Raw genomic sequence first — 24,206 nt, 5'->3', positions numbered from 1 at the left:
AAAGACTATTTCAAAAAGACTTTGCTATATAAAGCAGACATCAAAAGGGGTATTGTCAATTATAAACCAGAGACATCCTTCAGGGGAGGAGGAGGGAAAAGGATTGAAAGGAGGGAGGAACGAGCACAGAGAACTGTGCTGATGGTACACAGTGAACTGGGGGAGGAAATTCTATGGGGTTTACACCTGACAGGAAAAAGCAAGCATTGTTTAAAAATGAACAATGATGTAAAATATATGTAAGTAAATTAATTAAAAAATTTTTAAAGCAGTCAGATAGCAAGTTTTATGGTCAGATAGTAGGTTTCATTCCATCAGCTCCATGGCTTCAGTACTCTTGGTCCAGGCCCATAGCCTTCCCCTTGAGGAAGAGCCCTCTGTCCACGGCAACTTATTTGGTGAGACTTTTGCCCATATTTATGGTGGCAGAAGGTGAGAAGAGTGTCACAGAGAAGAACTGACTACTCCAGCCTCTCCCTTCTCTTTCTACCACCCAGAACTTCATTGATATCACAGTTTTCTCTTCCACTAGTGTCTAGATCTTGCTAAACAATTCCCAGAGAGGCTGGTCCCAAAGAAGCTTTGGAAAGACAAGGACATAATCTCATTAAAGGTTTGGATTTATTCTGATAACTTCAAGTCATTATAAATTATAATTTTATTTTTTTTTTATGTCATTTGAAGGAAAATGTCTCCATAGGTTCCTGGGTCAGAAAGGAAACTGCCTATGATTCTGGTAAGTTCTGGTCACTGTGGGTCATGGTGGATGGAGCATTTCTGAGGGATGGGAGCGGGAGAATTGCACAGAACTTTCCACTCAGAAATCTCTTACCAGGAGGACTCCCTCTGCCTTGATACATGCAATCCACTTTCCTGGCCCAATAGAAAAAGGGTCTGCAAAGCCATTTCCAGGGAGGGTGACAAAAGCTGGCTTCTTACTGGGCAGAAAGATGACCTCTTTGCTCTGAGCAGCACCTGGGAGAAATAAAAAGAACTGCTTAAGGCATTTTTCTAACAGTCAGTGTTATGATTTTAGATACTCAGTTTTACAATTTAGTTTACAGCTAAAAAAAAAAATAGTTTACTGATCAGATTTACTGTTGTTATTGTATGTGTACACATACCATGTATAAAGTAACCTAGAATGAAATTGATAAGACGTTGGCAGTGGCTGTCTGTGCTGGGATTGTGAATGATTTTTCAATTCGTTAAATGATTAAATTTGTTAATACCATTGAACTGTTTAAATTTTTTCTTTGCATATAATAAGTGTTTGATATATTACATTAGATATTCTTTTCTTTTTTTTTTTTAAAGATTTATTTATTGATGCATACAGAAATGAGGTACAGGCCAGAGGTGCAGGGGTGGTGAGAGGATTCACCAGAGACAGAGTAGGGAGCAGAACAGACAGATTGACTGAGTACGCTGCTGAGGGGAGCAGTGGTTAAGACAGGAGAGGTTTGCTGTGCCACGTGGCCATGTGGGTCACTTCTGGGCCCAGGGATCGAACTTGCACTGAAATGGCCTTGGCCAGCTTCACAGTGCTGTGCTCCAACCCACTGTGCTACCAGGGAGGGCCCCAAATTATTTTCTTATATGTAATTTAAAATAATAATTTCTATTGACTAACACACATTCATTCTAAAACAAGAATATTTTGGTTTTCTGGGTGCAAGTTTTCTTCTGCATTACACCTACAAGATCTTCTGGAGCTTTAAAAACAACAAAAATGCAGCACTATGAAGCTATCTGCAGCCACTGCAGCCTGAGTTTGATCCCTAGCCAGGGAGGTGATCCACATGGCATGGCATCTCTCTTCTGTCTTGCCTGCTGCTCCTCTCAGCAGTATATTTCAGTCAAACTGCCTGTTCTGTTCCCCCTCTGTCTCTGGTCAATCTTCTCATCCCTGTACCTCTGGCCTATGCATAAATAAATCTTTTATATGCATAAATAAATCTTTTGTTAACAACAACAAAAATGCTTGAATCCAACTGTGATTTTCTCTCCAGAAGACTGTTTACTCCAAGTCCTTATGCTCTTACTCTACAAATATCTATGAAACCCACCATGTGGCAGGCCTGGAACTAGGCTCTGGGCATGAGACAGTGAACACAGCAAACATGGCTCTTGCTTCCTGATGGTGGGAATGGGGAAATGAGGCCTCGCAGACCAAAAAAGTCGGAGAATATGGTTCAATACAGACAGTGGTATGTGGAAAGAGGCCTAGTCATTACAGTACACGATACACAAACTGAACTCCTGACTCAGACACGGGAGCTTAGGAAAGGTGTCCCAGAACAGGAGCAAGTAAATTAAAATGTCCCTCAACTGTTTGAATTCACAGCAGGCAAGCTGCGAAAGGCACTGTCAGTGTCTATTAGAAAGAGGCTGGGGTTTGAAGACTGGGACTTGTCTACATAGAGCATCCGGGCACTTATGTAATATAGTCCACGTCTCAGCTATTTCTTGCTTGATCCTCTGAGTTCACGAAGTCTTTATGTGAAGAAAGGATGTCAAAGAGCTTTGTAAATGATAAAGCAAGATTGCTGGTTCTTCCTGTTGGTTATTAGTTAACCAACCTCCAGTCTCACACAAGCTTGGCTGACATGTCTGGGGAGCATCATTCCCATCTCTGCCAAGGACACTAAATGAAGAAGATACTCACATCTCAATCCTAAGTTAAGATTTCCATTGACCATATCCTTTATGTCTTTGGTTGATTCTTAATGACTAGGGAATATTTCTAGAACTGGTCTAAAAGCCCCACCTTCCTGCTGAACAGCTGCCAGGTCTCACCTCTGACTGTGGCACAATCTGCCCTCAACACCTAATCTCACACATTCCTCCTTGCACTATTATGTCTGAAACAGTGGCAGAATTTAAGGCAATAGGTCAAATTATCTCAAATTACATAATAAAGGTGACACTCCCTTTACCAGGAATCAGTTATACATTAGCTTGGCCCTGTGGTAATGTCATAATCCTCTGGGGTTCAGCTAAGGCACGCAAGTTGTTATTACACCTCTTTTAATGGCAATTATGATAACTTTAGTAACAAAATGTTAGAGATTGAAAAGGAAGTCAAAGGCGGGGCACCCAGAACACTGTCTTACTTAGACCACATACCAGGCTCCACATTCTCTAAGGAGGTAAGCTTTGTAAAAATTGGGTTAAACATTTCACTCTTTAGTCTTTTCTTCATCCAAAAGAGACTTGAACATTTAACTACCTGTCCCAGCTGAGGATGGGTAAATATTCACACGGCCAGAGACAGCTTGGGTTCTCGGGTTAACATATCTCAGAATAATACGAAACAAGGAAAGACTTGACTTCTCCACATTCAACATGATCCTTACTTCATTCTGAAAAACATCAAAAAACCATAAAGTACAGAAAAAACTACTGGTTGAAAGAAACATTACCCAAACACTAACTTTATTCAGGTTTACTTATAGTAAAACTTATAGTGAATACACACATACACACACATTCATGCTACTCAACAACCAAGTAACTGTGGAACATGCAAACAAACAAGCCTAATGATACACTTAGATCACTGATAAAGTTTCAATGAAAATGCACTACCTCAGTGACTGAGATCCTCGTTTGACTTTTGTTGTAAGCAGGCAGACAGAAGGGTGCTATTAAATGGGCTAGTTAGGGAAAGCCACAGTGACAGGGCCGCTGGGAGAAATAAGGCAGAAGAGAGGGAGAGGAAAGCGTATTATTGACACATACCACACAGGAAGCCTACAGAGAGACTGCTCCAGTATACGCTTCACACACATAAAATTCTAACTGGTCACAGAAACTGATGTTGGCTAAGGTAAGGTTATCAGACTCCAAACACAGTATGGATGAAGTCTGTATGTCACTAAAATGTGCTCACAAATAAAGCTGATCTCAGTTCCTGTTCAAGAAGGATGTGGCCTTTCTGACCAAGAAAGGCCCCAGGATTTCTGGTGCTTGTAAATAATATCTTGTAAGGGTCCCTGAGCCCACGGTTTTGAAAGAAAGAATAGACTGTTTTAATTCTTAACCTCAGATTACATCTCTAAATTCATCTGTGGTCCAAGAAAAATTCATGAAATTTGAAAACTCCCAAATTAGTGGTTCTTCCGGACTCTCCTTCAGACATTTGTCCTCCATACAAAAATTTATCATTAGGAATTCATTTCTTCATGCTAGCCAGCTATTCTTTGAAACTTTAAATACCTGTGAGGTAAGCCCACCACTTTCTTTCTGACTAATGAAATAAGATCAAGCAAGTAAAGAAAATGAATTGTTATCTTTGGTAAAAAGGAGAAAAAGAGTGGAGTGCCTTAAAATCCTAGAGACTTCTTGAGAAAGGCAGCCTGGATGGGGATCTCTGGCCAGACCAGAAACAATTTTAGAATCAATAGGGCTCCAAAAGAATTTCCAACCTGTCCCAGTTCCTGACAGAAAACAAGTACTAGCTCTGGATCTGCTAAGGACAAATATTGGGTCACCACTTCTATTTTGAATTTCTCCACTGAGAAACATAGCTTTGAGAGGCCAATCTCAAAGAGAAACTCTGATAACAAAACTACTCAATGAATATATAGAAATTTCTAGCTATAAATACTGTCTAAGTTCTAAGGGTAAACAAAGAACATACAAATTCCCTTACCCTTTCCAATACAAAGCCAAGAGTAATGGATCTACTAGAGAAGAGTGAAGGAAAGGACAAACGTAACAATGAAAATTAACCAGCACTAACTCAAATTCCTTATCTTAGTTTCTATTCAAATACCAATTCAGAGTTTAAAAACTAGCAACACAAGCATTGAAATTAGTCAACTTTTTATTTTCTACATGCAGCTTTAAAGAAAAAAAATGCCTCTAATGTTAAAATATAGCTTAGACTTATTTAGAAAACTTCTTCTTATAAAACTTGCAGAGATAAACACTATTTTATAATGTCTCAGTTTCTGATTTGTGGGCTAAATTAAAGTAACATTAAGCTGTGAAATACATATATAAGCTTATTATATAAGCTTACCCAACCCCAACCCAAGTCTCACCCACACTCTAAAGAATCCTCGAATCAGTTTTGGGGGTTCACCCGTTAGGGGACACACTATTAGTTCTGTGGGTAAGTATAGAGCCTACTTTGCCCTAAAAGGTCCCCTGCTGTACACATACCTGTATTGGGGTCATCTGAGCATAGCCTCTCCAGCTAAACTCAGGAAACTCCAGGGGGTCAAATCCAAACCGAAGTTCTTTTCCACTAGGTGTATTGCCATCTTCAATCTCATACTTCATATGATGCAAATCCGGGAAATAGTAATTGTTTTCAGGTCTTTCATAAATAAAAAGCAAACATGAACATAGCAAGCAAGGTTCACTGATAATGTTAATATCCTTTAATCCAAATAGTTACTAAAAACTCCCACCAAATTAAAAGAGTATATCAAATAAGGACAACTAAGTGAGCCTCACCCCCCAGCTTTTTCTCTAAACAGTTGCTTCATTCATGTAAACATTCACATAAACCCCTATACCGGCCCTCCCTGGTGGCGCAGCGGGTTAAAGCACTGCGCTAAGAAGCCACTTCCGCATGAGTTCCATCCCCGCCTGCCCCGGAGGTGACCACATGGCGCGGCAGACCTCTCCTGACCCGCCCGCTGCTCCCCTCAGCAGTGTACTTCATCAGCCTGTTCTGCACCCCACTCTGTCTCTGGTGAATCCTCTCACCCTCCGCATCTCTGGCCTGTACCCCAGCTCTGTACGAATAAGTAAATAAATCTTAAAAAAAAAAAAAAAGAGAGAGAAAAGAAAAAACCCAGACCTACTCACCCCAAGCAGGAAATCTAGAAAGTCATTTAGCAAAACTCACAGTGGTCGAATCCTTAATTATGTTCTAATTGGCTGCCAACAATTTTGCAGTTAAATTAGCGTATGTACTATCAATTCACTCATTCATTGATTTATATACTCCTATTAAGGCATTACAGAGATAGTAACATCTAGGTGCTAAATAAAATGATACAATCAATGTAATAATCCATATGTTAAGTTTACAAGTTGCTGTACAGCTCATTTTCATTGTTTCTGTGTGAGGTGAGGTTCTTCTCCCCATTTCTAAACCTTTCTTACTCTCACCCTCTCTATTGTAACACAGTTGGCTCTTCCACAGTCTCCCTCATGGATCCCCAGAGAGAAACAGGAATAGAATCTCCTTGGCCAGGAGCCAGCCGCTGTGCCAGGGTCCCCCAACCATGGGGCCCCACCTCCTGCATTTACACACCCAGCTCTAGTTCCCCCACTTGGTTTTTTGTACTTATGGGAAGGTTCCAGTGAAGTCGCTCTGTGACCTGCAAGGAGGACCAGGCTTTATGGGTAACACTCCTTTCTTGTTTTAGTTGTACTTACTGAGAAGTGTCCAGGTGTCTGGCCCTCACCTGCCCTCTCTATTAGCACAGCTTCTTTCCTCACCAGCTGTCAGCATAGACAGGGCTAGTGAGCGAGTCTTCCACAACAGCAATGCAGGAAGAGACCTCTCTGACACTCACCGCTGGCATGCCTTCCCCACAATGTGCTCTCGGCACTGGCACACTCCAGAGGGCCCACTGCACATGGGGGTGACAGCTCCTCCAATATCACATTGACACCCTAAAATTCAGGAAAAGGTAGCAATGACTCATCAAAGTCCACCCTGCTTTCCTTCTCTTTAAGAGAAATGGGGAGCAGCCAACCCAGCGTAGAGCTGTGCCTTCTCTACCCCCCCGCCCCCCAGCACATGTTATATCTGGCAGGTGTTTGACATCTATAGTGAGCTCCCAAAGTGAGATAGCATGCCTCCCCCAAAGTGCAATTGCTTGCTGGAGATGCACTTGTAGACCAACATAAGAGGACCACAGCCCAGGAGCCAACCACGACATAGAGCAAAGAGCTAATGTCAACGTGTGTTAAAGAGAGGCTGTAGGAGAAACACCTGGCGGGGCTCCCGGAGCATCTACTGGAGGACTTGACATGGTGCTAGCGCTCAAAGTCGGGTGTGAGCTTTTTGGATAATGCAAAATACAGATTTAATATTACTGCCTTCATGTTGTTTATGGTGAGTCCCCTCTCCAACTTGATTCTGTTTTTTATAATAAAACCTATAGTATATAGATGGAAGAGAAGTGGAGGCAGCCCCATCTGTAATTTATTACTAGATTCAAGTGTGCCTACATCCCCTGCACAGATATCCTTGGACAACTGGGCAGTTCCAGAAAGTGTACGTGTAGATAACAGACCCCAAGAAAAGGCTGTTCTGTCTTTACCCATTCTACGCAGGATTCACTGTAAGAATTTACCTTGGCACCCAAAGTAACTGCTCTTCTCCAAAGCAAAATATCCATCTTCACATGTGTCGCAGGAATCACCACCAACGTGGGACTTACAGTGACAGTCCCCGTCCCGCTGTGGCACAATGGACCAGATCATAAAACTTGTTAAGATTATAGAGATCCCTTGTTTCCCACATTTAAAACAGGCTCATTGCAAAATATGAAGCAGTGCAGCCAGATATGAAGATTTCCAGAAAGACCCTATGCATTGTACAATGACAGGGACACTAAGAGCCTCCCACAGAAACTCCACAAGACACTGCTATCACATTCTCTCAGTATTGTAGGCAAAATCAGTCCACATGTGTTACCTGACCGCACTCTCCAATCCCACTCACTGTTCCTGCCACATGGCACTGGCATTCTGGGAAGAAAAGAGAGCATCTTTGGACTAAGGGTTACACAAAGACAGTTGCCCTGACCGGGGACATCGCAGCTCTGTGTCCAGTCACTTTCTAGCACACTGTAGTAGAATTCCAGTGTGCACCACTGAAGCCTAACATTGCATAGCTTTGTGGGACCAGCAGCATAAAAGGATGGATGCACCCCCTACCCAGAGCAATGATGGCTGCCTTATGCCTTTTCTAAGATAAAAAACTGCAGCACTGTGGGATTTTTTTAAGGACTCTCATATTAAGGTCATTACTGACAGGCTTCTATGAAAATACACTCTTTCAGGACAGTCACTCCAATTACCCACCTTTAGGTTGGTGTTTTTTAAATCAAACAAAAGTCCTATCCTGACTTCAATAGAGGCAAAAATGGAAACTACAGTCAACCCGAGAGAGTAGATGATGAAAACAAGGCAGTAAAAACTACTTATCAAGTAGCTGCCTTTGCAAACAACAAAATACATATGGAAACAGGATATAAATCTCTGGCGGAGATACCTGAAAATGACAGGAAACCATTCTGCCAAAAGTGAGAGGGAAACATCAACATATATGGAATTTAAGACAAATTGAACTGATTTAATTAAAAAGCCTTTTTTGTGGACTTAGTCACTGAGGCAGACAACCTTAAGGGAAGTTACACTATAACAGACTAGTGTGTACAAATCCTCACCTGAACAACCATTGGGATTTTCTTTGACCAGATTCCAGTATAATGGTTTGCAGACGCTGCAAGTCGGACTTTCCACATGAAGCTTGCATTGGCAATACCCCTTTGAATGAAAATCAAACTAACATTTGACATCTTGGAAAGAAGACATTTGCAAGCCTGTGTTCTGTACAAAGATTGTCACAGAAATATATTTTGGTCATGAAAGTATATCCCTGGCAGGAGATAAAAGTACTGAGCTGATATCAACAGTCTGCATATATTGGTGGTTGAAACAAGACTGTAAAATAAAAAAAGAAACATTTTGAAACCATTCTTATTTTTAACATTGTCATTATGTGTTAATTCTGCTACATCATGGACTGTCCCTTTAAAATGAAAATTATCTGAAAATTTAACATGTTTTCTGCAATACACAGGTGTCGCTGCCTGGCTTAAACGTGGCCACACTTCCTAGTATGGACACAGACTATCTTCTTGGCCCCTCCAGGGCCTAGAACATATGTCTGATACTAAGAATGTGAATAATTTCTAAGAGCTTTAAAAACTAATCAGGATACCAAGCTATTGTGTTGGGAATAATAGCAAATAAATTGCAATTACATTGCACACAGTTACATGTAATGTTCAGTGGCCATTTTTCTTTCTTCACATTGATTGGTAAGTCAGACTTATGCTCAGGGCTCCAGGGTGGCAATACTGTCAGGGTTAGTAACACCAGGGTTAGATATTTACCCAAAGAACATGAAGTCTAATAAAAAAATATTTATGCCCCTCCATTTCCCAGCAGCTTTACCCATGATAGCCAACTCTTGGGACCAACCTAAATGCCCAATGACAGATGACTGGATAAAGGGATTGTGGAGTATATACTCAAAGGAATACTATTCATCTATTTAAGTAGATGAAATAGTGTCTTTGGGGACAAAATAGAAAGATCTTGAGGTGATTATGCTAGGTGAAATTAAGTTACAAAGTGAAAGACACTCACTGTGGAATATAAATAGCCAAAGAAAACAAACTGGCAAAGCACAGATAAAATAATTCTTAAGACTCTGCACAGAACATAGTGGTTAGTAGAGGAAATGTGATGGAGGAAAGAGGGGCCCTGGGGAAAGATGGGGAGTAGGGCATCTGCACTGTGGCTTTGGTGGAGGGCAAGTGAATTATGTACACTTGGGGAGGTATAAAGATGTACCCCTAAAACATATAGTTACATAGTGGCAAATCAATAAAATTTGAGGGAGAAGGAAAGTCAAAACCTAGGACTCTAGAATTATAAGTTAAAATAAACTTTTTTGTTTGTTATTTTTTGGGGGGGAGTAGGAGGAAACTCATAGTATTGTCTATGCACTTTGAAAGAGAACAATTTTCTCTTTAAGGAGGGCCCGGGATCTTATTTTAACTCACTTTCAATTTCCCAGGCACTCTAAAATGTGTTAGTTTTTCATAAGTATCAAAATACAGAATTGCCGCCCTCCCTGGTGTTGCAGCTGGTTAAAGCACAGCACAGAGAAGCTTAAGCCACTTCCGCATGAGTTCGATTCCCGCCTGCCCCGGAGGTGACCACATGGCGTGGCAGACCTCTCCTGACCCGCCCGCTGCTCCCCTCAGCAGTGTACTTCCTCAGTCTGCCTGTTCTGCTCCCCACTCTGCCTCTGGTGAAGCCTCTCACCGCCCCTGAGCCTCTGGCCTGTACCCCAGTTCTGTATGTACAAATAAATAAATCTTTAAAAAAAATAGAATTGCAACTTTTACCACTCTCTACTTACCAAACTGGAGTCGAGGGTACCCGCTAAGTCACAGGCGCTGCTGGTGCCTACATGTGATTCAGAAACATTTTAAATGTCTGCAATTTTAATTGGTGGTCTCTTTGTTTTGAGTTTTAAGAGTTTTACTTTTTTTTTTTTAAACATTGAATCTACATTTAAATGTATTGACAGATGGGTAGCAAAGACTTTGCATATAATTCATTAAAACGCATTCTGAACATTAATTAATACCCAATACACCTTTTGGCCAGTGAATGACTATCCTCTGGACACTATTCAAAGTGCATGTCCTACTTAATGATAATGGAAACTGGTAGATTCTAAAATTTTGCACATCTTTAGGATTTTCCAGAAGAGGGCGATGTTGTTCCAAAAGACTTTTTTGTCCATTTAAAACGTTGCAGAAATCTTAAGTACATTTTTTGTCAACTAAAACATAATTCTTCGAATATTATAACCTTTGTCCCCCATTCGTGGCAAGGTAATTTTTAAAATGAGTTGACTTGCACACTTTATTCAATACAGTATTACAAACTCAGTATTATCTCTCTTCAATCCATCAAATCCTGTCTTTCTCAATATTACTAGAAATTATTAGAAATAAAGAGCTCTTGGTAAGCCAGTTCTGAGCCTGATTTTTGAAATAATTTACATGAACACATAAAATGGGCTGTTCCTTAAACTTTTTACCTCTTCCTCGCTCCTTTTTTGTTTTGTTTCAACATCTCGCCTCATTCTCTTATAGCCAACACAACCCTCAGCTCCTTGTGGTTTCCAGCCTGTTCACACCCAGCCCTTGGCTCCTTCCCAAACTGCCCAGGCTGCCCATCCCCCCCTCCCCCCCCCCCCCCAGCTCTGGAGAACTCCTGGGGGCTGCCCAGCCCCCTCTGCCTTTGCTGTGTTCCTTCTCTGACACCATGGAGGCCAGCAGACCCATCCGGGACAGCTTCATACTCTAGGGGCCTCGCCCAAGCCCCATAGGCCCCTCTCGGCTACAATTTGCACCAGCACGAAAGCCTGTCCCCTGAGGACTCTGGTGAGCCAGGCTCTGGGGACTCAAGTTGGAGCTGTGACCCCTCTGCAGAGGCCTCTGAACTGGAGACTCAGAGCACTGTCAGCAGCAGGAAGGGTCTGAGAAAACCACCTTCTCCTGTTGGAAAGCCTGGTACAGTCTTCCACAGACACACTTCTTGGCAGGGGAAGGAGCCTGTGATAGGGTCTGTCAGGAGCTGCCCTGCACCTGAGGCAGCACGCATTGGAATGAGCAGGGTGAGATTCCCAGGGCAACCCATCTGTGCCAGTTGGTGCCCCTCAGTCTTGTCTGTCAGTGACCGTGTGAGCACCACGGCAGCCCAGGGTAGAGCTCCCTCCTTGGCTCACTCTGCAAACCCAACAGACCCTCAAGCTGATGTGTCAAGACTCAAATCCCCGTGGCCAGCAAGGAGAAAGGAGAGGGCCCAGTAAAGTTCCTGCATCACCTGCTAGTAATGAGGACTATTAGAAGGTCCCATGAAGGGGCGCAGGGCAGTCAACATGGTGCTGCAAGCCCAGACCAAAAAGCAGCCTTGGGACCAGGGCAAAGTATGTCCAGTATAGCTGAAAGAAGTCACCTTTGCCACACTGCCATACCCAGAGGGCTGACGTGTGGATCATAAAACACAAATTTATAACACATAGGAGCTTAATGCTTTTTTTTTAAAGAAAGGAATCATTTCTGAATTCATTTGAAGAAATGGTGTTTTCAATGGGCTTGAACTAGGGAGGAACCAAGCAGATTAGGATCCAGTGTGGTAGAGGTGACTGGATTGGGGAGGGGGAAGGGGGCTGTGGGTTTCCAGCTTCTCTGGGAGGTTGGCTGCACACATTCCAGAGAGCACCCAACCCCACCCCCACACTTGATACCTTCTCCGCCTTGACAGTGGGGAAAATCATAGGCTCCCGAGAGACACCTGTCGCACCGCTGTCCTGTAATCCCTGGGCGACACTCGCACTGTCCAGTCACTGGGTTACATGGCATCTGGTAGGAGCCAAGGGCTGAACACTGGCAGGCTGAAAGAGAAGCCCTCAGTCAGACGCAGGTGAGGTTTGGGCGCATCCTGAGTAAGAGCGCAGGTGGGACCAGAAAGACCTATGTGCAGATTCTAGCTCCGTCTCCTAAATCCAAATCAGAAACAAGTCACTCTGTTGCTGTGTCAAATGTCTCTTTCTTAAGTGGGAATAATAGTAGTGTCTACCTGATAAGGTTAAGATTAAGCCAGATAAGGCCTCCCCAGTGGCTCAAGGATTAAGTCGCAGCACTGTGGAGCTATCCACAGCCACTGCAGCACCAGTTCTATCCCAGACAGGTTCTACCCACAAGTGTGCAGCTGATCACTCCTGTCTCGTCCACTGCTCCCCTCAGCAGTATGCTTCAGTGTTGATCAAACTGTTCTTGGTCTGCTCCCCACTCTGTCTCAGGTGAATCCTCTTACCCCCCCACACACCTCTCACCTGTACCCCAGTTCTTGCATCTTTAAACAAAAAGATTAAGTCAGATACTACTTCAAAGAGGTGAAGACAGTGTCTTTTTCCTAGTGAACATTCAATACATGCTGGGTTTTATTGCTGTTGTTACTCTCGCATTCAGCAAGAGTGGTTGGTTGAGAATGGAGGCTTTGGGATGGTTGTTACACACAACTGGTTAACTGTGCTCACTGGAGGAGGAGGAGGAACAGGTGACGGCGGGGCTGCTCCTCGTTGGAGCTGTTCCTTTAGTCTACATCCCACTAGGGATGGAAGGCAAACTATTCCGGACCAGATCAGTCTACAAATGTCTCTCTTTTTACACCTGTTCCCTCCGCCCCCCCCCCCGTCCCGCCCTGCTTCTCCATAATTAACTTCTCAGGGTCCAGTGAGGTTGAATACACATGAAAAAAACATAAGGAGGCAGGAATGGGAATAGAGGGGGAAAGCGTCCTGGTTTTCTTCTTCCTGCCTAGTAGATAAATCTAACATTCAGGGATGGAGAGGGCAGATTCTGGCCCACAGGGTCAGCTTCCTACAGAATCAGCTGGCCTACAGAGTCACTGATGTCTGCGAGGCTAATCTCGCAGCTGCTCAGTTACCCGCGGCAGGTGCGTGGCAAGCACCTGCTTCCGGAGAGATGAGCAGAGGAGATGGCTCGCTGAATTCCTGAGCTGGAGGGTTTCATGCGTGAAGAGCTGGAAGGGACTGGAGAGATTATCTCCTGGAATTCCACTGTTATGTAGTGAAGCTCGGAAGTTATGTGACATTTCCACAGTCACCTAATTAGTCTGTGGCAAAAGGCTTCAGTCTCTAGAGCAGACACATCTGAATTCAAGTACCAGCTGTGCCACTTACTAATCTGTGCAATCAAAGACGCACTGACTAGCTTCTTTTCCCCTCAACTTTCTCTCCTATATACTGGAGTTAAGTATCGGACCCTTCTCTTAAAGTCACTGTCACCAATGACAAAGCTTGAAAAGCTCTGAGCACCATGTTGGCACAAAGGAAGTTCTCCCCAAGTGTTCTCTTAGTAATGTTACTGTGGTGATTATCCAAGTCAACCCCCAATGCCTGGGAGATCCTCATTACACAATCTTGTAGATTAGTTTGATTTCCAAATTTATATTCAGCATATATAATAAGAACTATAAGACCTTGTTTGCAAGGCTGACATAACTCCACACTTACTGAGATCTTAGGGAAGATCTCAGTTCTGAAGATTTACTTGCAGGTGTCCTTAGGATAAGTCTCTGGAGCACATGGCCACACCTTGGGGCACAGTACTCCCAATGGGACAAGACTACCCCACTTTCATTCTCTCTGAAGGGCTCAGCCCAGATCCATGTGTGGTAGTCACCCAGGGTGCTTTTTAGTGGAGATGACCAAGAAAGCATTTGCCTAAGTACAAATCTCCTGAGACCATACAGTGTTCAGACAGGTTCAGTTAAGGGAATAGCAGATCTAGAGAATTTAACCACCCTTCCCCCTCGTTTTATATTCACCCGGCCAACTGATTTGGTTGAAGGGCTATTGTGTCCCACTTCCCTGTGACTGGGTGTTGGTGTGGAGGTAAATATGAAGAACATATACATCCTAACTCCCAGGAGCTAAAAATCTAGGAGAAAAGTTAGAAAATCACTGACATAGTATGAGGCATCACTCTTCCCCCAACAGGAAAGTAAATGTAAGAAGGATGCAGAAGCGAGCCTCACACTACTCAGCCAGCTGGGCAGCTGGCAGGACAGGGACACAGTGGGCTGCCAGCTGCTTCTTGTCCTTCCACAGCTCCTTGTTCTCCCTGAGCTTGTCTGCTGAGAGCAAGCACCTGCTGAGGGGCAGATTTCTAAATAAATGACTCCTGGCTCTGTGAAGGACAGTTTTATATGTCCTTGTGGCTATGTCAAGGGCTCAATCATTTGGTCACCACCAATCTTGATGTTACTTTTTTTGGAGATGGGACCAACATTTAAAATCGCTGAACAAGGGAGATTATGCTCCTCAACAAGGCAGGTGGGCCTCACCCTGTCAGCTGAAGGCCTGCAGAGAAATGATACAGGTGAAAACAAAGAAGGAATTCTGCTTCCACATGGTTTTTGGGCTCAAGCTGCAGGTTCAATTTCTCCCATCAGCATGCAGATTTGGGGTTTACTGATTCCCAGTTATGTGAGCCAGTTCCTTCAAATCAATCTCAGTCTATCTCTGTTCAAGAAAGACACATCATTAGCACGAGGTCTTTCTGCTATTTCTGTCCTAAAGGCAAGAGCATGCACAGAGAACATCACACAGGCACAGAGTGAGCCCGGAGCCCATTGGGGCAGATGTGGGGGCATCCACACTGTTTCCCTTGGCCACAGCAGCTAGCCAGGGAGGCCCAGGAAGCAAAGACAAAGATTTGACCTGAAGAGCACACATTGCTTTAAAACTGCAAATCAATCTATCAGCACACTTCTCATTTCAATCCAACCAGCGGTGGAAGCTGCCAAACCCCAACCCTGAACCTCGATATTGGCAGCCCTTTCTCACTCTTAAAAGAATTTTACAAAGACTTTAATTCTGCTGCCTGGCCCAGATCCATAGGAGTTTCTGGAGTACTTTATTTCTCAACTACTCGGTGTTTCTGCCTTGAGACACTCTCCCAGCGAGTAAAATAAGGCTAAGAAGGTACAAGGGGATAGGGAGCTTGGCTGCTGGGCTCCCCAGTGTCTTCCAGCATCAAGCACAGTGCTAGTGCCTAGTGCATGCAGACAGACATATTACAGGAAGGAATAAGCAACAATGAAGCAACTTCTGAGTCCAGTCCTGTACAGGTTCTTGATACTCCTTCTCTCATCAATCTTGCAGCCCCGCAGTAAAAAAGGTCATAGAGGGCAGCACTGTGTAGACAAAGGTAAATTACAAGGTAAATCGAGCTCCTTATTGTTTCAAGGGTGATCCGAGGGCCCATGATTTTGGAGAATTTTCTTCTATTGGAAAAGTAGGCTGACACTTTCTTAGTCAAAGCCAGAAGCCAGGAGCTTACCCACAATGCACACTATCATCCACTCCTCAGGTTAATTGGGCTTAGAGTAAATTACAGCTGCAGAAAATCTAAACTTTCTTTTAACCATCACCTCATTGTTCCCCTAGATAAAAGATGAATTACTCAGTGAAGAGCCAGTTCCGGGCAAAATTGCACAGAACGTGGCTTCAGACTTCCCTCACGCCCGAGCCTGGGCTGTGTTTTCCACGTTGGCAAGGCTGCAGAGGCTCCCCAGGGCAGCCCAGGTCGGAAACCTCCCTGCAGCACCGCTTGCAGCAGCAGGTGCACCTGCCCTCTTTTCCTTTTTTCTGATTCATGCGAATATGCAACAGTAGATTCATATAGTATTGGCAAAAGATTTCTATGGGAAAAAGCTGCCACTGCCATTCAAAAGCAAGTGCCAGTAGGGACACTTCTGGGCCCCGTGTCATGTCAGTTGACAGAGGCTCGAGGGCAGCAGCTGTCACGAGCCTTCAGTCGAGCCCCTGGGGGGCATCACTGGTTTCCACCTCCTTACCTGTCTCTCTTCTAAGTGCCAACTAGCTGCTGCCCAGAAAACTGTACCATGAAAAGAAGGGGTGGAGGAGGAGAGGGAAGGAAAAGAAGAGGAAGTGGAGAATGAAGGAAAGTAGGAATGAGGTATGGGAAGGGAAAAAAGAAAGGGGTGCAAACCTTTCAAATGAGTTCCAAATTAACCAAGAGTTGCAGAGATATTCTACAGTTGAAGACGAAAAAGTGACCCAAGGGCCCTCCCTGCTAGATGCAGCTGCTTCAGTGTGAGTTAGATCCTCAGGACCCAGAGGTGACCCACATGGCGCAGCAGACCTCTCCTGACCCGCCAGCTGCTCCCCTCAGCAGTGTACTTTGACAGTCGGCCTATTCTGCTCCCCACTCTGTCTCTGGTGAAGCCTCTCACTACCCCTGCACCTCTGGCCGGTAGCCCAGTTCTATATGCATAAGTAAATAAATTTTTTTAAAAAAGTGACCCAAACAGCAACATAAATACAATCTTAAGGACCTATAGACATTTTCCTATCTGGCCTCATATTTATGACTTGATTTACAGCTCTAAGAAAGAAAATTATAGGGCACATGAGAGAGTCAAAATTAGAGGAATACAGCATTGTACTCCGAGAAGCCTGGGGTAAATTAAGTTAATGAAAAACATAAATGCAGGTCCATACCTGGCAAGGACAACTTGGAAGGTTTTTAATTCTTTTAGAAAGATTTTTTTAATCTTGAAAGCACTACAAAGTCACAAGAACATTTTGTTTTTCTAGCATGTACCAGACCATCTAATGTTTGAGGCCACATTGCTCAGCTTCTAAAATTCAGTAGACCAAGCAATCAACTTCACCTAAAAGCAAGAGCTGGGTTGAACCTGGTTACGAGATCACTTCCAATTTCATCAAGTTTGCATTTCAGTCACTAGTCCCCATGCTGCCCCTCAACAGAAAAAAAAGTATTTAAAGGCACAAAAGTTGCTGGAAAAAGGTGAGTATCAGAGAAAGGACATCACAGACAGAATGCTGGAGCCGCTCAAGCCCTTCCAGAACCTGGTGGTTCAAGTTGGAACAACCCACAGGTGTACTCTGCCAGCCCAGGGATGGGACAGATGGCACATTTCCTGCAGAAACACTCAGGCAGTGGCGAGACCCCAGCGGCGGGAAGTGCTCTGGTGAATGAGACCCACTAAGCCAGGACCTACGGTGGGCTGCTTCCCTGCGAATCCCACAGCCTGGACATTGCTTTCTCTTTCCCTGAACTGCCCCTTTGGGGAGAGCTGAGGAACAGTGGGGGTGAAAAGAAGGGGTAAAACTAGGGTACAGATGTGCCTGCCCCTTTCTCCTCTCACTGAGGGAACTTTCTTTCTGTTCGAGTCACTACTTTGAACCAGAGTCAGCATCCACCAGGACTGACCACACACATCTCCCCCAGGGTCACGGGGGGTCCTCCTCCAAAGGAGGAAGCCCCAACTTCTTCCGGCCAGAGAAGTTGGACAGTTTTGGTAAGCTCTTGGAAGCAGAGGTCCACACCAAAAATCTCAAGATAATTTCTTTGTTTTAAAATCCTGACTTATTTCTTTAATTTTTAATATATTCATTACATCATCCTTCATTTTTGTACACTATATGGTTTCCCTGTGAAATTCCCACCACCAACTAACCGTTGAACACAGAAAACACTGCCTTATCTTCTCGCATGGTAACCTATGAAAGAGCTTTTCACATCAGGGATCATTTTCTCAGGAAGAAAAACACTAGTTAAACCTCAGAGGTTTTCCTCATCCCTCAGAGGGTCACTTTGAAGAACTACTATTTCTCAAACTGTTGAGAATTCCACCAACATAGTTTGCTGCCCTGTTTTGGTTACTGTCCCCTGGTGTTGCCCTGTGGAACTGCTCTTCGCCCCCCCCCCAATGTCTTTGGGGGTCATTTAGTGTGGAAGTCACTCCCAGGGCTGTACACGCGGCCACTTGGATCCAGCCAGCTGAGCACTGAATCCCACAGCCGTTGGGATTGTTTCAGGTTTGGGCAGGGGTCCAATTAGGGCCAGACTTGCCCTAGGGGAACACAGGCTTTTCCTAGACTTATACCTGCAAGGATAAATATATCAACCTGCTGGGGCATTTGTTAGCTCACAGTCCTAGATATTGGGAAACTCAAGATGAAGGTGCCAGCTGAGAACCCGCTTCCTGGCCTGTAGACAGTTACCTTCTCACCGTGTCCTCATGTGGCAGACAAGGGGCATGAAATCTATACTCAGGGCACTGAGGCTATCAATCATTGCTCCCCACTTCATTTAAGCTTAATTGTGTCCTTATTCCAAATATAGTCAGATTAGAGGTTAGAGCTTCAACAAATGAATTTGACAGGTCACAATTCAGCCAAGGGCTGTTGGCTGCCATTTTATGGCATTTATGGATTTCACATTTGCCCTAGATACATGGGCCAGATAACCAAATGCCCCTGGAGGAATGAAGTGATTATGGAGTTCAAACTTATGTTTAAATAGACAGAGCCTTCAAAATGATCACAGTTCCTAGAAACAAAGCGGAACCCTGGAGTCCCTTTCAGGAAACCAGGGTGGATAAGCCAGCTCATACATTGAGCAACTCATGCTGTGAACTAAATCCCATGGCTCCTTTCAAATTTATTCAGTATAGGTGTACCCCACCTGCACCCCACCCCTCCCACCCCACTAGGGGAAAATGCTATTAAGTTCTAGGGCTTTTCAGCACCCTCGCAGGTAAAAGCCATCATTAAGTCAAAACCTAGTTGAAGGTCAAGTCCTGTCCTTGGGCTCCGACCTGCTTCAGGCCAAAAGCCCCCCATGGGAAGGGACGTGGTGGTGGCTCTGTCTGGATCTCTCACTCTCCCTGGGCGCAGAAAGAAGGGCAGGCAGATAACATTCCTGGTGCCAGCTCCTGGAACCAGCTGAAATTAGACCCTGATATCAGCTCCTGACCCACCACTGAGACATCTGTTCTTGGAAACCCGTCCTTGGGTGTTGTGGCAACCTGTCCTTGAGTGCTGTGAAGTTTGTTACTCTTTGAATTTGCACCAGCTATGACGTACGTAACGGCCAATAGGGCCTATATATTCTCTAACATTCCTATGGTCGGGGTCTTGCTCTCCCTGTATGGCCTGCATGCCTGCAGGAAAGCTTGACCCCAGCTAGCTGGCTCAATAAACTCTGCTTGCTTGTGCATCTCTGGTCTTGTCCTTTGTCACAGGAGGCAACTGGGTGACTTCAGACCCTAACAACTGGGGCCCAGGAGTGCCTGGTATCTGCCATACAGGCAGGGGGGCTAGAGAGGACCTGGCCTCCATGCTAAGCAGGCCTGGGATAGAGCTGTGCTACTGCTGCTGGGGAGCAGGGCTGCAAGCCATAGAAATGCAGCAGCGACCCCTGCTGGGGAGGAGCTGCAGCCCAGACTGGGAGTTTGGAAGAGAGGGAAGCCACCCTCCTTTGTTGTGCATGCCCAAGGCAGAGCTTCTATGATAGAGTGGGAGGCAGGGACAGGTAGTGGGACTCAGATACCATAGATCTCTTACTGAGATCCAGATTTTCTGGAACAAGTGGTTTGCATTGGCTATATGCTCTTAGGACAATTTCTTGAAACTTAAAATGATGTGATTTTTTTCACCAATTGAAATCTTGTTTTCTGGAGAGAGGGTTCACTGAGCTACTCACTATGCTATCCTGGATGTTCCTCACCTCCTATGCTGTATCCTGAATATACCCCTGCATTTTCTACCTGCCTTAGAATCAATTAGTTTTATAGTGAAGCAATGTGGAAAACAGCATTATTAAATGTTGTTTAAGAACAACATTTCTTTGCAGGCACAAGTCTAGAAACTTTGTATCATAAACACAAAGATACAGCCTTGCTTGAGTGCCAACTAAGGGAAATACTTATAACTCATTCTATCAGAATGAGTCAGATACAGGAAAACGAGAAAACCTTTGAGACTCTTTAAGTAACAAGTATATTTTGCTTTGGCTATAAGGATGGAAGCTACTGCAGAAGTAACATAAGTGTTGGCAGATTATGTAGGAAATTAACATGATGTACTCTTGTTACTTCTTGGTCCCAGAGAACTTTCATGTAAGATAAAATTAAGCACATGTTAAAAAAAAAAAAAAGATGGTTAGAAAGCTGCTCACTTGTGGGCCTCCCTGGTGGCACAGGGACTAAAGTCTCAGTACTATCAAGTTATTACCAGCCACTGTGACCTGAGTTCCATCCCCACCCCAGAGCTGACCCACATGGCACAGCAGACCTCTCCTGTCTCCCCCACTGCTACGCTCAGCAGTGTATTTCAGTACATCTGCCTGTCCCCCTACTCTGTCTCTGGTGAATCCTCTTACTCTCCACACCTCTAGCCTACACCCCAGCTCTTATATGTATAAATAAATAAAAATAAATCTTAACAAATATGAGCAAAATGCTCGCTTGTTCGAGACCCCACTGAAACTTTTGGTAGCAGGTGTGGGAGTGATATTGTTGGCTGCTCTGACACATCCGCTTTGCTGAATAGAGCTCTCCTTCACTGCTCGTAAGCACACCTACTCCCGGTGTGAGCTATGCAAGCGGGAAGCCGTGTGGACAGCTGAGCTAGAAGGCCGGTGTTACCCCTCCTGCCCACCAGTTCTTCAGTTTTATGGAAAAAGAAAATGTTATAGATTCAAATGCATTTGTTGTGCCAGTTAGTGGAGCATTAACCAGAACGCACATGTACAGAGCACGCCTTTAGGAGTTTTATAGGTGTGAAGTATCTGTAGCTATTAATAAGGAAACTAAAAAAATTTTAATAGGGTGCTATGTGAATCTTGTATTTATAAATGCAATGAAAGTATTGACTGGATGGATGGATGGAGAGATAGATAAATAGACAGACAGACACATAGATAAATATGACTTCTCTAAAAGATTGTCTACTGACTGAATATATTTGTAAGAAATCTATTTTGAAACCCGTTCCAGGAATAGAGATGACATATCTGGGCTGTTTGTTTTTAAAGTTAAGTTTCCTAATGTACAATAAATTTGCAAAAGATCCTTTTTTAAATAAGGGAAAGACTCCAGAATACAAGCAGACTCAGTCTTCTTCTTAAAATGGATACGTAGGCATCCCCAACTCATGTTTTAAATTATCACCAACCAGGACAGCTTTCCACAGAAACAATGTTTTGTGCAAACACCTTCCAAAATGCCAGTTGAGCACAGAATCTACCTCCAGCATTATTCGCACAATTTGAAATAAGCATCACCTGCAGTGATGTTTCCATGTGGAATGCATCAGGATTCCCAACTTCTTATATGGAACTTCTCTGATTGAAATCAAGACAGAGAAGGAAAAGAGAATGTCCCATTTTCTCCCCCTCCCACCTGCCAGCCAAAATCTCTGTGCAGTGATTACTGGGAGCTCCTGTGGCTCCTTTCTCCTGCAAACAGGGCAGGTGGGGCAGGGGGAGGGAGCATGGCCAGACACATCCAGAAGTTCAGAGGGAAGGGAAGGGAAGGATTTGGGAGACACACAAACATCTATGCCACAGGAGGTGCCACTGAGATTAGAGACAATTAAAATGATGTAAAGGGTTGTGTTGAGCAGAATGCGGATGAAGGAATAATAGCTAACCTATAGATGCAAGGACTTCCTGGACTCTAAGAGCTTTACAGGGGAGAGGGGGTCATCCAGACACCCCACAACATGAGTGGGCACTACTATAGGAAACTGAGAAACAGACACAGTGGGTAAGTAGTTGCCTAAAATGAGAGCTAGTGAGACACTTGCTCTTCAAGACTTTATCTTTCAGCTACCAGAAGGGTTTTTCCTACTTCTATCCCATAAACACCCCCAAGGCTGACCTTGTGGGTACTATTGCTCAACACAAGTTTAACCTCCTCCTGTATTCGGAGGCTGGAAGCTAAAAGCAGCACTCCCAGGGGATTCTCCTGGAGCTGAGTTCTGGATGCCAACTGGTTTGCATAAGAGAAGAAAATTGGCAAATAAGGAGGCTACCTTCTTGTGGCCTGGGGGTGGGGGAGAGGGCAATTCTAGAGTTTTGCCCTGTCTGGCTCCCTAGGTGCCAAGAAATGGCTGTGGCGGGAACAGGACTGCATTCCTCCTCTCCTTGAGCTGTGCTGCAGCAGTGTGGGCTTAAAACTCAGCCGAGCTATTGGGAGCCTCCTCCAAGCCCAGCCTAGAGCCTTCTGCTGCAGACTTTACAGCTTGGGTTAGCACCTAGTGACCTGGTAGCAAGTTCCCCTCCTATTAATACCTGCGGCAGTGTTTCATTCCTACCCTGAACCGATAGTCTTCTCTTCTTTCCCATCCTTTCCCCTATGACAGTCACTGAAAGCAACAGCAGGCAGTGGGGAGGCGGCCAAGAACTTGGACAGACTCATGCATCTGTTGCTCATGTACACAACATAGACACATACCTATTATTCCCTGGGAACTGAGCCAAATCCCTTCCTCCCACCCTCCATCCACTCAGGGACCCTTACTAGGACAGGAGAGTGAAAGAAAAACCAAGTGGGGAGGGAGGCATGTGTGGTTTTTGCCTGCTGTTCTCTCCCTGGAATGTGCCGCCTCCTCCCATGTCTGCCTGGTCGGCTCCCAAACTCTGTTAGGGAGCTCTCCACTGCCTCTCCAGAGCCAGCATCTGCACCCAGGCAGCTGACCCCAGCGCGCCTGTCCTTCACCACCAGGGAGGAGAAAGGGTTGGTTACACAGAATAAAGAAGGGAGGTGTCAGGGTCCAGCTAGGTCAGTCCCAGGAGCACACACACACACCTAAGCCAGAGCCTGACTTGTTAAACTGCCGGCCACACAGTTCACCCAGAAAGAAAGAGCCTCTGCATTCCCTCAGGAGGAAATTAACACTGGGGGCTGAGACTACCACACCATGCAGTGTCTACTTACCTAGGCAGATAGGAAATGAATATAAACCCACACGGCACGCGTCACACCGAGGGCCCTCAACGCCCGGGCGGCAGAGGCACCTTCCCTGAGCGTCACATATGTCAGGGAGCACGCCTTCCAGGTCACAGTCACAGCCTGCAAGACAGAAGGGGCTTTCAGAGGGGGCTCCCCTTCCTCCCTTTGCCAGTTTCATCTTTTCCCCAGTTACCTGACATGGAAACATAGATTATAAGTTATCTAAGGTTTATGAAACTTTTTAACAGGAAGGTCCATCTTAAATGAAATAGGTAGAGACCCTAAGAACCCAGAAACACTAGGGTGAGTATTAGTTTGCAAATAGTTATAACCTGGGAATGTCTACCTCTGAGCCTTGTTGGGAAAACTTCAATTTAATAGATTCCCATCTAATGGCAATCTTAAATTAAATATGGATTTACCACCATTTTCTAAAAGAAAAGAACATAAAGTCAGTCCTTCTATGTGCCAGATGGGGTTTCAGGGGGCTTCATTCTGATTGCCTCACTCAGTTCTCCAGGCCTGAGGCTGTCCCAGTCACCAAGCTGCTTCCAAGTCCTCACATGGGTGCTTCCCCATCTCCACACCCTTGATCTGGCTGTTCCCTCTGCCTGTGATGCACTCTCTGGTCCTTCCTCATCCTTCATCTCCCAGTTTAAAGTGAACGCCTCAGGAAGGCCTTCTCCTGGCCCTACAAGGGACTCCTCTACATCCGCACCTTAGCCTCTATCTCAGCTGGTTTTTTCTTTCACACTTTCATTGCTGACATCGCTCAGTGGCCCGATGACATGCTGTGACAACTGGGACGAAGTGGAGGTGCTATCGTGGCACTTCTGAGCCCCATCACAACAGCTTTACGGTTTTCATTCTTACCCTCTGGGAAGTGCAACAGAAAGGCCAGCAAACCCAGCAGAAAGACCACTCAGCCAACATGCGTTGAGAGAAACCACCCTTTTGAAGGTCACTAAATTTGGGGGTGATCTGTAGAACAGCAATCGGTGAGTGAACCATCTACACGACTGAAAACTTCATGAGAG

At 44.7% G+C, this 24,206-nt stretch overlaps 1 protein-coding gene across 1 annotated transcript in view; it reads right to left on the bottom strand.

The window, feature by feature from the left end:
• Positions 1–24,206, bottom strand: part of LAMA3 (laminin, alpha 3) — a 207,773-nt gene that overhangs the window by 116,716 nt on the left and 66,851 nt on the right. The window contains exons 11-20 of the mRNA XM_012725781.1: positions 23,155–23,289; positions 12,107–12,244; positions 10,196–10,242; positions 8,427–8,526; positions 7,673–7,725; positions 7,329–7,434; positions 6,543–6,642; positions 5,173–5,329; positions 3,233–3,365; positions 833–975 (exon numbers count right to left, since the gene is read on the bottom strand). Coding sequence (XP_012581235.1) covers positions 833–975; positions 3,233–3,365; positions 5,173–5,329; positions 6,543–6,642; positions 7,329–7,434; positions 7,673–7,725; positions 8,427–8,526; positions 10,196–10,242; positions 12,107–12,244; positions 23,155–23,289 — 1,112 coding nt within the window. The remainder of the gene's footprint in view (positions 1–832; positions 976–3,232; positions 3,366–5,172; positions 5,330–6,542; positions 6,643–7,328; positions 7,435–7,672; positions 7,726–8,426; positions 8,527–10,195; positions 10,243–12,106; positions 12,245–23,154; positions 23,290–24,206) is intronic.

This window comes from Condylura cristata, unplaced genomic scaffold, assembly GCF_000260355.1.
Source record: "Condylura cristata isolate star-nosed mole 26May11 unplaced genomic scaffold, ConCri1.0 scaffold00016, whole genome shotgun sequence".
Classification (NCBI taxonomy): Eukaryota; Metazoa; Chordata; class Mammalia; order Eulipotyphla; family Talpidae; genus Condylura; species Condylura cristata.
This window is presented reverse-complemented; position numbering and strand designations above follow the sequence as displayed.